Source organism: Rhea pennata, chromosome 3 (assembly GCF_028389875.1).
Source record: "Rhea pennata isolate bPtePen1 chromosome 3, bPtePen1.pri, whole genome shotgun sequence".
NCBI classification, from domain to species: domain Eukaryota; kingdom Metazoa; phylum Chordata; class Aves; order Rheiformes; family Rheidae; genus Rhea; species Rhea pennata.
In genome coordinates, this window is record NC_084665.1 from 62,531,733 (window position 1) to 62,547,124 (window position 15,392).

Below are 15,392 nucleotides of genomic sequence, written 5' to 3' on the forward strand. Positions count from 1 at the left end.
TAAAAGATACTGGAAGAGGCATGTCATGATTAGCATTAGATCATTTTCCTCCAATGAATTCTTGCTCTAGAATTAAACCTTTGCTGGTATCCCTTTAATAAAAATCACACACAAACATTTCACATCTTTCAAGTGCTCTGCATATGTTAAAATAAATATACTTAAATACACTAATAAATAACGTATGAGGTGAACATCAGGACACTTGGATCTTCAAATTACTTTTTTTGTAAAATAATTTCTTGCTGAAAATTATTCTGCTTTGTTTATTCTAATGCTATACACTTTTCCTGCCTCCTAGAGTTCCTTTCGATTGTCTGATAATTAAGAAAATACTCTGTCAAATTTAGGCTATGGTTAGTATTTTTCAACTGAATTCCTAATACATACAGGCATGTGTTTAACATTCGCTTTGTGCCTCCCTGAAGTAAGGCTTAAGTGTTCTCTCTGGTACAGCACTAAGGGAAGAGTCCATCTATTGAGAACTTCTGACTTGAAAATGCAGGCTTAGGTCTTGTACTAGGAAAATGTGAAGAAAAATCCTCCTGTAGAAATAACTTCATCTACAGTAAACATTGCAAAACCCCCCAATATATCATTTGTACACCATCAATCCATCTAGAATTCCAAGAATCAGCATGAAGAAAGAGAAATTTGGGAATAATGTGATTTTTATTTAGGTATATTTAAGAAAATTTCCATCATATTCAGACTGCCTATCACTGCAAATAAAATTTGACTGGACTGTTAAAATTATAAACATCACCAGTTTAAGGCAACTGTTACATAAAGTTACATTAATATTTCAGTCAGATTGAATTCTTCTTCAGATACATTCATGCAATTAACCTTTAATATATCTCTACACAGTACTTTGAAGTACAGCATTATTTTATTTCCCCATATTAGACCTATCTGGTTAAGCTTTTCTCAAATGATACAAGGAGTGGAATCCTTCTTGGTGGCAGTGGAAAAATTTAATGACTTAATGGTTTAATGACTTATCTGATGCAAGTAATCCATGTTGAGAATGCTGTGGAGGTAATTACACATCATATATATGTATATCACATGCAGGCATGAAGAAATAGGAAGTGAGGCTGAAACATAATTTGTGTTCTTAGTTAAAATCATTTTTACTCCACAGAACTCCCTCAAATATCCTTGCATTGAGCAGAAGGCCTATTAAACGGTCTTTTTTCCAAAAGATTCCTCTCCATGCCAACCTCTGTTGGTGATGAGAAATCTTCTATCGAGCCATAAAAAATCCTCCATGTTGCACTTAATGTTCAGTCCAATTTAGGTTTTTCTTTTCCTTCTTCATTACCTGAAAAAATGATGAGAACACTTTTAAAAAAATTTCTTGAGTGAATAAAAATGTAGAGTTTACTTAGAGAGGTTCTTTTAATGCACTAATTTTTCTTTCCCCTTTATTGTGCTGTTCCCCCCCTACGGATTCTTCTCATGTGTTACCTCACCTGCTGTGAAAGAAAAGAAAATCTGCACACCTGATGTCAGCAGTTGTCCAGTAATGAACTGTATAACCCTTTCTCCCTCCAGACCTTTTCCAAATCAGTCTGAACCCCTGTGGCACGCTCAGCGTTTGACTGCTGCAGGGGCCTGTGAACAGTTATCTCCCTGAACTCCTCTGCTTACCTACAAGCAAATTAAAGTAGATGTTATGATAGCTACCAGTAGCTGAAACTGACTTCAGTTCAAAGAAAATTCTCAAACTTTTGTCTTGTAATTCAAGTTTGGGCTCCCCCACCCCCATTTCAACATAAGATTTTTAAAAATGTTTAAGTACATCTCCCTTTTTTGAGATTGTGTGAATGAAGAACCAATTACTGTTGGTAGGGTGCCTCTCTCCTCTCGCAATGGCCATCTTTCAGAAATATCAGGAGTGCTGAGTCCAGTGTAGGGCTCCTTAAGGAACGTATCCTTGCTGCAGACCTTTTCTCTTGTCTATGCTGAACGAAGTCTGGGCCAGGCAGCGGATTGTGTTTTTTCTGGCAATGAAAACATTCAGCTATTTCATATGCTGTTCCTGAACAATGAATTACTATCGGGATCTGACAGAAGTATTGTTCTTCTGACTAGGCCCTCTCTGCCAAACATCTAAAATAAAAATGTTTCCTTTGGAGGTTTTCAGGCCTGCCGCATGTTGGAAAAGAAAGACTTCTGAAGGCAAAAAAGAAGCAATTTTTGATAATACCGAGAGGAAAACCCAGTCACAAGCAAGTTCATCTGCTAATGCAATATATGCATAGATGGTAGTTACACCAAGAATCACTCTAAAATCATAGCTAGTTAACCATAAGATGGAAAACAACAAGACACATCTCCAGTCAGAAGGCACAACTGCAGAGATGACTGTTGAAAGAAGCAACACGGAAATAAATGGGTCTATCCATTGGTGGCAGCCTAAATACCATGGACCTGGGTGTTGCTGGCAAACCAAAATAATAGAAGAACCATTGTCAAAGGTTTAAAACCAAACCAAAAGTATGGATCCAAAAGATGACAGTGGGTTTACAAACCTGCTCCAGAGCCAGTCCTCAGTCTGCTACTTTTTGCTGCAAGGAACTTGTAGTTTTAATCGAACAGTAGTTTTAATCGAACTGTTTTATTTGCCTTTTAAAAAGAGCTGCTTTCCTTTATTCTGAGGTACTCTACTACGAATGTATTAAGTAGTTTGGCAGGAATGCTAATTGCCTCAAAATTGTGGACAGACACTGGCTTGTAGAAAGGGCAAGTTTTTCCTTACCCACCACTTTTGTGGTTTAACTTGGAAAAATTAACTAAAATCATTTTGTCAGTAAGGAGGTTTTATTTACGCATCCCTAGAGGAAAAAGAAAAAAAAAAAAAAACCCAAATGTCTACCTCCCCCTCCCCAAATCTGAAATTTTCTTAAGGTAGATTCCTTTAATTTGAAAGTTGAGTGCTTGAAAGCCCTTTTTAAATGCATAATTTCCAAATAATATTTCCCAAATCTTGCACAGATGACCCTTCTTGTTAATGTGTTAATGTAAATAGCGTAAATGGATGCAAATGTGACATCAAACTGTGGGCTCACACCCAGACTTGAGTACTGCGACAAATGATCACTGGTCCTAGAGTAAAACATACACTTTGTATCAAGGGATTTATATGAGCAAATGGCAAATAAAACTACTTCAAGCCTCCGGTATCAGGTTCCACTTAGTCTTACATTTGAGGGCTTTTAAGACATCTCTGTGTGCAATTAGCTACCATGTGAACTTGTGGTGGTACTAACCAGTTCACAATAAGTTTCCTAAAAGGGGTTACAGGCTGCTGACATGGTCACAATGTGGCATAGGCCCACTGCATGTAATGACAAAATTCCCATTGAGCAAGGGCTTCACTCCATTTGTGATTTGCCATTGTGATGATCAAGAATATTGTTTGCTTAATTTAGGCATTTGTAAAAATGAAAAAGATCTTTAACAGACTAAAGGAATCTACTTCTAATTGTGTGCTTGCCTTACTATCCCTTTTCCTTTCTTCAGTCTTTCATGAGTTAATGTTGCTAAAACATTACTCACATTTTTGGGTATCCCAGATGTAGTTGTTCAGAACCTCTCCCAGCAAGTAGAAAACATTAATTATTATGGTAACAGCTGCAAAAAAGATTATTTTGACACCTGGGCTGAGGTACTCAAGAAGTGGGTACACCCACACTCCTGTAACATGGTGAATCCAGCACACCCTGAAACAGAACAAAAATGACAATTATTGACTATTACAGCCTTATTTTTCAGAAGTAGCTTGGGCTATACACTTAGGTACCTAAAAAGCAATTCTTTGAAAAGTTGCAAGCTGCAACTGAATTTGGTTTTGTGAAATACCCAGAATTGAGACAAAAAACGACAAAATTAAGACTGATTTTCTGCAATCTTACTGCTTTTTCTTTTAATTTAACCTAAACAGTTGGCCAGTTTTCAGGTTCTGCAGTGTGTTTCAGTGAAGACAAATTGCTGATGTAGACAGGTATTTCTTTGCTGCATTCATGTTTATTTATAATGAATATACACTCCAGTTTCACACAGTAGCACCAAAACAGCAACACACTCAAATTCCAAGCAAGTTCTTTATCCAAAGAATATTCAGTGTTCTCAAGGCCCTCCCACGCAGCCAGATTCTCTGCTTTCTGGAGTGTCTTTGTTTCTTCTTTGCATACATTTGTGTGTTTCTGATGGTTTTCCCCTCCTCAGCTAGCAAATGCTTCAGTTTTGGGGTTTGCCAGAAAAATAAGGTTCAGCTTCTCTTTAACAGAATGATTTAACTTCTTCAGCACCTGTGTTTTAGGTTGCTCCTCCTTTTCTCTCAGTCACCTGATATGATTTGCAATCTAATCATTTTTCTCTATGTAGGATAAAGAAAAAAAATCAAGTCCTACTACTTCAGTGAAATTTTGCACAACTCCACACTCAATATAGAGTACAAGAAAAGGAATATTGCTGATTTGCTGGTGACAGAGATTTCTAGTATTCAGACATAGTGGAGATTGCAGGCACACTAATCCAAGAGACAGCATACCAGCTTTAATGCAACAGGGACGGAAGAAGTGCTCCAGGTATATGGTTTCTCTGTGTGTTATTCCAAAGGCATGACCATGGTTGGTGGTGCATCTTCACCTGTACTATATGAAAAGATGGGCTTTCCATTGAAACCCAAAATGGTGAGCAGAGATGCCAGAAGAAGCAGAGAGAGTCTATACATTTCAGTAACAGGAAGCTGTAAACGGTAAAAGGATTTAGCTGCCATGCAATAGAGTAAACATCAGAGGCCACCTGGGAAAGGTGCTCAGTCAAGACCAGCCTGGGACCTGTGAGCTGCCGGGCTCCCTGTAAAAATGTAAATCAGTTCATTTCTGATCTTGTCATTTGGTGGTGAAGCTCACAGTGAAGCACAGCTAGAGAGAAGACTAAGCAGGCGTACAGAATCTTTGTTTAGTGATTTTCTCTTACCCTGGAAATGTACATGGTTGTCATAGCTTCCTTTCTCCTTAGAAAAGCTTTTATTACAGCCAAATCCTTAACAGTTGGACATTTCATGTAGGAATTTGCACGTGTCAGTAAGTTGATCTGCATGATCTAAACGCCAATTAAAATCTCTATCTCCAAAAGGGAAATATATGGGAAATGATCTCTGTACTTGTTTGCAGTTCATTTTTTTACAGCATCATTCTGTACCAGAATGAACCTCTGACAAGGGCATCTGTGAAAAAATAGTTACTGTGTGACCCACAGTAACAGGATTTAATATGTTCCACGTGATCATAGAAAAGAATGGGATAGCAAGGTAGAAGGTAATGGGATGTTTTCTATTCCCAGGTTGGCTTTCCTAGGAGTATCTATTATTGTCTGATGTTTTTCAGTTCATTTGCTTTTATTTTATGATCACTTTGTGATAAACAAATTCCAAAGAAAAAGCTTGGAACAGAAAAAGAAAAGTGTTTTTTTTTCACTTTTTTTTTTTGGGGGGGGGGGCATGATGAAACTATCCAGTAGCACCTGTATAGAGGGACTTTTGAAGTGAGCTTCTAAACTGACCTGGGTGCTCAAGTTCATGAACCAAGTAAAAGTGACACTTACTAAAGTGAATTTATGTTGGAAAGATGAAATATTTTCCAAATCCAACAAATGAGTCACTAACGAGTTCCTGAATGTCAGCTATGTCTTGCTAGTTCGGAATCTTTGAGTACATTTTATGAATTCTATTCTTTGGTGGTCCAAATACTAGCCCATTATTTGTTTGGTAATACTGCTTATGTTTTCAAAGTAGCTGTTGTACGCTTGTCACCACAGCAGCCACAATGTAGAGGAAGTTGCAGGAACAAAAAGTACCAAGTGCCACTCAGGAGACAAAAGTCACAAACCCACCTGACCAGCCACTCTGATCTTCCTTTAAATGAGCTATACCACCCAGCTCACTACATTTGGATAGACTAATATTAGTCTTCTCTCCACTGAGCAATGACATACTGACTATTCCTGCATTGTCTGTATCACAAATGGGAACAGCAAAAGTGTGATTGCTACCATGGAAACCTTACCTGATGGCCTTTGTTAGCGAGTTCATTCCTACTTGAATACAAGCTAACTCAACGCTGCACAATAAAGGGCTGATCAACTGTAGGCATAAAGCTTCCATACAAAGCTACTGATTACTAATGTTAATGAATGCCTTCAACGCGGCAATTCTAGGAGTCATTATTCTTGTCCAACCTCATTATTAGATAAGCACAGGGAAGCATGCATTAAGGTTTACTTTGCAGTGCAAACCTCAGTCCAATTTAAGACCCTGTTATTGAGCAGGTTTTTTAAAAATATGTCATTTCGATAAAAATATTCTAAGGAGAAAAAGTTTTAGCTAAAACTAGAATGACTACTTTTCAGTAGATGAAGTTAGTAGAAGATGAAGAAGAAGATGAAGACCTTTTGCCATGATGCCTAATTAACTTCTGGAACTCTCTACCCAATATACATCACTGAAATCAAGATACTCAAAAAATACTAGAATGTAAGTTTGGGAGGACCTCACGTTTCTGTTTAGTTCATTCCTCTGCTCTGGGCAGTAACACATTTATCTAGCAAGTTTCTGAAGTTAGAAGACTTTGTAGAGACAATAAGAATGTGTATAGTTGTGTTAAAGTCCAAAGAGTACAGGGTGTATAAACTTCATAACTCTAAGATCCAAATATCTACCTGCTGCCATAGGTTTTGGATGAAAAGTTTCCTTCCAAGCTGGTTATTCCATAATGGCCGGCTAAATCTTCTCCTGAAGCATCTGAAATTAGCTATAGTCAGAGCTTGGACAATGAACTAGATATATGACTACTCTGATCTACTATGGCAGTTCCTTTCTGGTTGCTTCTTTTATTATTTCTCTCTTCTCCACCAAACTATACAATGCTGAACAAGAAACGGGGCATATGACTGGGGTACAAGTACAGAATGGCTTAAGCAGTTGGAAGAAGACAAATCCTGGAAAATGGCAGTTGCAAATAGTCAGATGCAAAACATACTCAGTGGGACACGGTGCTGGCATCCTCTGGGATGAACAAAGCCTAGCAGGAATTTGTGTTTGTATACAAGTAGCTAAAATGACAGACTCTGCAGATTAATTGCAAGGTGGTGTCATCATGGGAAGTCATCAATTTGATAAATCACATTTAATTTTAAATATAGTAATGGTTGCTGTGGCTTCTTAAGCTATATTTTAAGGAACTGCACAAGCAAGTGAAAATGTACTGTCTGTGCATGTCATCTGTGATTTTAATGTTACTTTGACTGAAACTTATGAGGATGTGGAGGTGGAGGCGAGCCAGAATGTAACAGTCCATTTTGGCTGTCAGACCCCTACAGGCTGAGGATCCCTGTAGACTCCTCTTGCTGAAACCTCTTCTGCCTCCACCTTCTTCCTGGGTCAGGCACAGGGGATGCTAATCATCTCCTTGGCTATTTCTGCTGCTTCTACTTCTTTATACGCTTTCCTCTTCTGAGTAGTGCTGGCTCCAACTCTTTTCTCCTCCTCTGCATTATCTCATCTATCACCCATCTTTGCATCAGACTTCCACTCCAAATTCAAAGCTTGTAACTCTCTCTCCCCTTTCTTAGCTTTTTCCACTTACTTGCATGTTTTCAGCTTTCAAGCTGTTGACCTGTTAGTTGCACATTTCCTTACTCTCGTTCTCTTTTAATCCATAGTTCAGGTTCACCTCTTTTACTTGCTTTTAGAACTTCTCACTCAGTTTTCCCCAAACACTGATTCTCTGTTGAATTTCTGTTGCCAGTGGTCACTCCCAGAAGTATTGATAATCCTGTCCCTACATACAAACAGTTGGCACACCCTAGCACAGCCATTCTGTCTTCTCCTCCATCTGCATCAATCACTTCTTTTCTGTTCTCAGCCACTTCAGAAACCCTTCTGATTTCTTTATCAAAGTGGTTGTCATTTCTCACCATGCTTCATGCTCTCTCTTCATCCTTCTCTTCTGAATTTCAAGGTTTGTCCTAGTAATCCAAAACCCTATGCCTTTTCCAACATCTGCTCTTTCTGATCTTCTCCTTCTGTGGAGAATCTCTAGTGGAAATTTTACAAAGCTGACAGCATCTATTTCAAATTTGTTCCAAATTTTCCCAGAACCTACATTTTTCCCTTAAATTAATTCAAGAAGTATTCAACAAATTTCCATATCAGCAAATATACAGACCTTTGAAAATCACTTATAAGAGAAACCTCATTTTCAAATGAAAGTCTAAAGGTACCTGAGCTGCTTGAATTGTTTTATTAAAGAATGAAAGAATGAATCAAGTCCAAGCTTGGCACATGTAGAGGCAACTGCTGTTGGATTTGAGATAGAAATAAGAGAGCAGATCAAATTTTCTTTCTCCGAAACACATAGCCCAGCACAGCTAAAGTGGCTGAGTTGCATTCTTAGGGTCTGGTTACTTGGGACCCTCAAGAGCTCAAAAGCAGAAGGAAGAAAAAAGCCATTTTAACTAAACCTATTTGTTTATTTTAGGGACACATTAGGCTCTGATATTAGTTGCCATGAGGTCATTCTTATTACAAGGACAACACATTTCTGGCTCTTTTTCTGTTCCTTGACAACCAATTCCATACACCCATTGGCAGTATTTTCTGGTAGTACTGGCAAGCTCTTGGGTTTTCTTAGCACTGTCTAGATTTAACAATTCAATACAAATTGTGACCTTTTCAAGACATACTAAATAAAGCCAGTTGGCCTTTTCCATCTTATCCCATTGCCTTGATCCTGAAAGTCCATGTATGGTGTGCAACAGGCAGTGCAAGTCTGTGAATGTTTTGCCTGGGCACAGTTCCTTAAGAATAAGGGAGATTTCTCCTCACAGAGAGTAGATAAGCTAGGTGTGCCTGCTCAAATGCTCTCCTAAGCAAGAGAACATGGAGGGGAAAAAAAGAAAAAAAAGATTTGCTCTTCAGGAAAGGCTTCAGCTAACATGTCTCTGAGTAATACTCAGGGAATATCAAACCATTTAGCTGTATTCTTCCTACTTCAGTGATTCTATTCAGAATTGTTGGCTTGTTTTCTCATTTATGAAATACATATAATAAAAGCGCCCTATTCCACCATCCTTTCTATACATGAAAGATTCAACCATGTAAGAAATATAACAGAAGCTTTCAGAGCTTCTACAAATCATAGTGGAAAAAAATTTCATTAACAAAATCAAACCTAAACAATACCCTCCTGTATGTTCCTTTAGAGCACAAAGTGTGAATTGATTCATAAATCACGTGGAATGGTCTGAAGGTTTCACCTGAAGTGGGCAGTGAGTTCAAATTTAATGGGCAAAACACAGAAAACATCTGATCAGCAATTGTCTCCATTTTATACTGAGAGAGCTGCAATGAAAACACTTCTGCTGAGGGAAGAATTACAAAAGGAGAAGGAAAAACTCTTAAGTAGCAACTCTTCAAGGTAAAAAGAATACAGAACTAAACACCAGCTAGGGACCCACAGACAACCAAAGATACAAAGGAAGGAAGGTCCACAACGGTATTATGTAGCCAGGTCATTTGCAGGTGTAGTCTAAATTTTAACGCACTTTACTAACCTTAAGGAGTCAAAAGAATACACCAATAAGGGCAGTAAATTCTAATCAAATAACTCCAAAATCTCTAAGTGAGTAAGATCAGTACTTCAATATGGTTACTTGGCACTAGGAAAACAGTGAACTTTATCTGTAAAAGGTAGGCTTACACTAAGAGAGAGATATGAATCCCCTCCCCACACACACACTTTTCATATTTTCTGGTTGGTTTCCCTAACCTGTGAACATCAGATACACTGCAGTGATATTAGTGAGCTACAATTGACATGTAGCCTCAGTCAAGTATTGAGTAGAGTCTTCAGTAACACTTGAATATTGAAGACACACAGAATTTGAAGATGATGGCAGAGCCCATGCCTCCTTCCAGTCCTACCAAAAGATCTCCTTCCATAAGAATGGAGGGAGAAATAGACTGTAACTGCCAAACGGGATGATCTTCAGATCAGATAAACAATTGTCTCAGACCATCTTTTGAGAAATCACAGTCTGGAAGAAGCTGAATCACTTGAAAGTAGTTCTGTCCTCTTCAGAAATATCTTACATGTAGACAAAGCTAACAAACAGCAAAAACAAAAGGAGATGATAGGAGAATGTAATTGGTGTACACATGGTAGTTAATTTTTCAATGCAGATTCTATCACTCCCTTTTTATTTGTCCTACAATCTCCTTTTATCTTTTACTTAGCTATAGAATTTAGATGCACTGTAGTAGACAGCATCAAGCCTTATATCTTCTTCCAAGTTATTGCTATAGGCAAGAAGTTTTTTAGTATTTGGGATAAGTATACATGGTCTACTGTGCCGTGTGCCCATTCACACGTAGTAAGACAACCGATCCCCAGTCTGTGCTAGGATGCTGTGGGATATTCAAGACACTCCCCAGCATTACTGCTCAGTATCAATATAAATACACAAGACATCAGAGAAAAGTTTTAAAACAATTCTCCTTAACATTGATATTATTGATATTACTATATTAGAAAGATTTAAAGATACCTTTGTTTTTATTTCACTTACATAACTGAATGTTACCATGTTCCATGCCTGTGGAATACTTTTTCATAGATCTACTCAGGTGATTTTGAGAGAGCAAGAATTGCCATACTATGTCAGAACACTGCTACAGCAACCCTGCAACCCCACCTCTAGGTACTGTTGGGGGATGGTGGAGAAATATCATGGTTGAGCATTATTATACACGGATTAAAAAAATTCCTTTGACTTGATGTGTAAGATTGTCGTTGTCTAACAACTGCAATTGCAAACTCTGTTCTTTCTTAAAAATGGTATATATGTTTGTAGAAGTAAATGGCAGAATATGACTAGTGTTGTGGGATACAACATCTGACTTTAGCTGGATTATCATCATGTTATGATCACTCAGTGTGTGTCAGTGTCTCTCTATAATGTCCTCTCTTTCACCGGACAAAATGAGCAAGTCACACAGTTGAAGCAATATAAGTATTGCCTTGAGCCTGTGTTCCTCTCTCATTAGTCTGATCTCATTTGACTTGAAAAAGCAGTATTATCCATAGTTTTGGAAACTGTCATCTTAGCTGAGGGCAGGTTGTTGTGAATGAGAAGAAAGGATGTGAGAAGAAGTAAACAGGAAGTCATGAAAGGTTTCCAGACAGGATAAAAAAAGATTTATGGTATCAAAGGAATGTTGTTAACAAAAGTTTAGTAAAAAACCAAAATGCTAGAATAACTGATGTAAATTAACTCTGTTAGATAAGTCAGGTGCTTGAATAGAAACTCTGTCTCAAAACCCAAATTTAGTGTTGCATGAGAAAGGTTATTTCTGTTTTAGTTTAAATTTTCACAAACATTTGCATCTTTTAAAATAAATTGTAGAGAGTTTGGATTACTGGCTTATTCTGTAATCAATTTTACAGAAAGAATTCATGAACTAGTAAAAAAAAAGACAGCATTCTATCTTTTCTGTTGTGGCTTAAATAGTGATGCAGGAAATCATTTGCCTATTCTCAATTTTATTTGCTAGAACAAAAACCCTAAGCAATAAAACTAGGGTCCAAGAAAAACATTTATCTTGAAAAAAGATCGAAAAATGTACGCTTGGAAAGACCACTGCTTACATGGGATTGTTCAACAAATTCCTGTTGTGTGAGGTTTGGCATATACTTTCTAAAAATATAAGCATCTGGGGAAACCAGACAAAGCCCAGGTCTTGGACCAAACGAGGCATGCAGTGTAGATCTGTTAGTGATTACATCCATAATGAAATATATGCCCAAATTTAGCAGTACAAAACCCCCAATACAATACAAAAACAAAGTGTGTACAGTCCTTACCATAAAATATAGCCAACAGCAAAGGTGCATACTGCAGCCAGTCCACAGCTCCTGCTGGGATACTGATGATGTGTGGTTCTCATCTCGATTAGTATAAAGGGCAAAACTGTTGTATGCTAAAAAAAAACCAAAACAACAGGGAAAAAAAACAGGTGATACCAATGATTCTCACTGCACTTCTGTCCTAGTTCTACAATAAGAAATGTAATCACAAAAATTGCAAGACAATCTCTTGATAGAAAGAAAAGGCAAAATGAGTCTATAAAGCAGATCAATAACCAAAGTTTTTAATATTGCCTTTATGCTGTCCAATTTTTTGAGAGATCAGAGGAAAAATAAGCAAGCAGAATGCAATTTTCATTTTGGCCAGGAATTTGAAGCAAGTGTGCTGTAAAGTAAAAACAGAACACGGCACTAGGTGACAAGGGGCTCGGTCTCAGTTCAGCCTTGAATTGCTCTGTAGTCTTCGCCACATCACTTGGGTTATGTTCACAACCCTTAATTTTGACCACATAATTTAAGGGCTGAAACATCTGATTTTTAAGGCTTTAGGAACAAACAAAGCCAAATGAATGAATATAAATGGAGCTATTTAATGCTTCTGAGAATTAGGTTTAAATGTATCTCAGTTTGAGGACCTGAAAACAGGGGCATATTTTCAGATGATAGTCTCAATACCTCTGTTCCTCCATCTGTAAGACAGGAGCAATTATATTCCTCAGAAAAGCATTGTGAATCTTAATTTGTTACTTGTTGTGCAAAATGCTTTTAGATTCCCAAATGAAATACACGAAAGCTAAGGCTGTAAAAATCCTTTTCTGCCTCTTGTCTTTATTTAGCTGTGAAAGTCCTTATTTTGTCATTTTTCCATACACTTTTCCTACACTGCCCCTTCTGAGAAGGTCTGTTCATCCAATTAATGTCAACAGCATGAAAAATTGCATTCAGCCTGCCCCCAACTCTAGATGTCTAGATTTCTGAATGCTGGCAGGCATGAAAATATACATAAGTGATGTACAAACATGTCAGAAAGTAAATCCCATCATTTCTGCATGTACAGCTCAGCTAGAATTGACATTATTGGTGACTCGAGAAACACATACTGCCTTGCCAGCTTGGGCCCAAATGATCACCGGTGTTATCTCTGTTAGCTTTCAAGGAGTTACTTTGGTTGAGAACTTGGCCCTGAAATTACTGTGACTGTGCACACAAATCTCCTGCTGTGTTCACTGGAAGGTCTGCAGGTGCAAGGATTGCAAGAGCAGCTTAAACCATAAACCAAGTTCAATCCTTTCCTAACATTGGCTCACAAACTGGAAAAAAATGTTATTGCTTAAGGCCACATTCTGCCATCAGATGTGCATGCATAGTTTGGGGGGATCTAGAGAGCTGAATCTGTAAGAATTACACTGTAAATTACTCAAATTTTAGCTAAGAGGAAGATAGGATGGGCATAAAGTAGAAATATCTTTATGGGGATAACGGGTCTAAACGAGACAAAATGGAGGGGGAGTTCGTAGCCTTCAGCAACTGTGGAGAAAGAAGAATTGTTTGAATGGGAAATGATAAGATAATGGAAATGCTCTGGCTCACAAATGTAACACAATTTGAATTGGGTAACTGCTCTGATTTTCAATACATTAGTAATTAATGACTAGCATTTGGAGAATGTCAGGTGGATAATACAGCAGTTAGGGGAGCTTTCAGTATCTTCCTCTTTTAACAACTTATTCCGCCCCCATCCCTTTAACCAGTATAAATCATCATCAGGGGAATGCACAGACGTTTTACGTGTGGTCTGTGATAGAAGTACCCACTATTTATTGAAAGGTCTATTAACTGAGCAATACCTTCAAAGTCCATTAACAGGGGCTGACAGTAAGGCAAGCCCTGGAGATTCATTTGTATGTCCTGCATCTATACAAAAGAAGTCTTTAAGCAGAGATCAGTACTTCACTCTATAGACTCCCTCAAAATCAGTGTAGCTGGAAGCTGTGTCTGCTGCTTCGGCTCCATAATCTTCTCAGGGAAAAAATCAGAAAGCAACAAAGACTGTTAACTCAAAAAAAACTCCTTGGTATTTCTTCTATGATATTTGCTTATGATCCAATCACTTAGTCTTACCTGTTCTCTATAATAGTTATGGAGATTGTGTACTGCATTTCTCTATTGAAATTTTCTTGCCATTTTATAGATTACTTGATGCGCTCTTCATTGACAACAATAACTCAACAGCGTTCAAATTAAGAAGTAGTTAAAAATCATTTCAATAATTGTCCCCTAATCTTGAGTCCTCTTCTCACCTCCTAATTCCTTTGGTTATATAATAAAATAGGTGATTAGATTTCCTAAATTCTCCCTTATGCTGTTTTCTACAAGGCAAGGGAAAAAGAAGATAACGAGCTATATCACTGAAGAGTTTCTGTACAGAATCCTCTCAAAAGCACAGTGCAATCGGAAGTGTAAGAAGAAAAAGCAGACACATATATCTTTAATTTCAATCAGCTATAGCAAATGTAGCTGCTACCTGCAAGCACTACAGTTTTAAAAATCCAGAGCATGAATTTTTGTTAAAAATGTTCCGGTGAAACTGCCACTTTAAAAAACTGTTTCAGATGCTTTACCCAAACTACAACAAAGATACTATTTCCCTTTCCTACACAGCCCCTCCAAAAACCTTAATTTAAAAATCATGAAATTTTGTAAGCAGGCATATGTTCTGTGGATACCTTCTGTCTAACTGTGCCAGTTAAAACTCTGCAGCTACAAATATCAGATTTGAATCAGACTGGCATTTGGACTAGTGCCGAGTAAAGGTGAGTAGGGGTCAAATGTGCTTGGAGTGAGATACATCAGGACTGGGAAAGCTGCAAAAGGCCAGAAATTTCATGCCATCTAACTTTCTTACTACCTGATCTCTGGATAAACTTGGGTCATTTGGAATCTGATGCCTAGGGAGAAAAACAGCATTGATGCTTTCTTGAACTGTTTGTTAAAGATTGTGCCATGCTGACCAAAGGTGCCTGGTTGGTGCTTCGGGGACTGATCCCCTTTACTTACCGGCAGGCTAGATACAGTCATGGGAAGAACAGCACCACATTTCTCACTTCGTTTGTCAAAGCATCTCTCTCGGCATACTTGAGAGAAGACTAGGAATGAGGTGGTTCAAACAATATGAAAATTTCAGTGATGGGGATGATTAGCCACTGTAATAGCTTTTCAGAAGCTTAAAGCCTTTAAGAAAAGGACACATTTATATTAAGAGTATAATTACTAGTATAGTACTAAATTACTAGTATAATACTATGCCATAATATTAGTAAACTATGCCGTATTGTTAAAGCATTTTTTACTATGAGCTAAATATCTATAAGGAAAACTGCATTTTACCTGGATAGCTTATTCTAGTCCCACTGAAATCAGCTGCTCCTGTAAAAGACATCTTAGCCTGGGTCG

At 37.8% G+C, this 15,392-nt stretch overlaps 1 protein-coding gene across 5 annotated transcripts in view; it reads right to left on the reverse strand.

Moving 5' to 3' along the window:
• Positions 1–653: 653 nt before the first annotated feature.
• The window catches only part of AIG1 (androgen induced 1), a 129,136-nt gene continuing 114,397 nt past the window's right edge, over positions 654–15,392 (reverse strand). For all 5 annotated transcript variants that reach the window (XM_062572450.1, XM_062572452.1, XM_062572457.1 and 2 more), the window contains 3 exons: positions 11,937–12,052; positions 3,568–3,731; positions 654–1,327 (listed from right to left, as the gene is read on the reverse strand). In XM_062572450.1, coding sequence (XP_062428434.1) covers positions 1,290–1,327; positions 3,568–3,731; positions 11,937–12,052 — 318 coding nt within the window. In that variant the 3' untranslated portion in view covers positions 654–1,289. The remainder of the gene's footprint in view (positions 1,328–3,567; positions 3,732–11,936; positions 12,053–15,392) is intronic.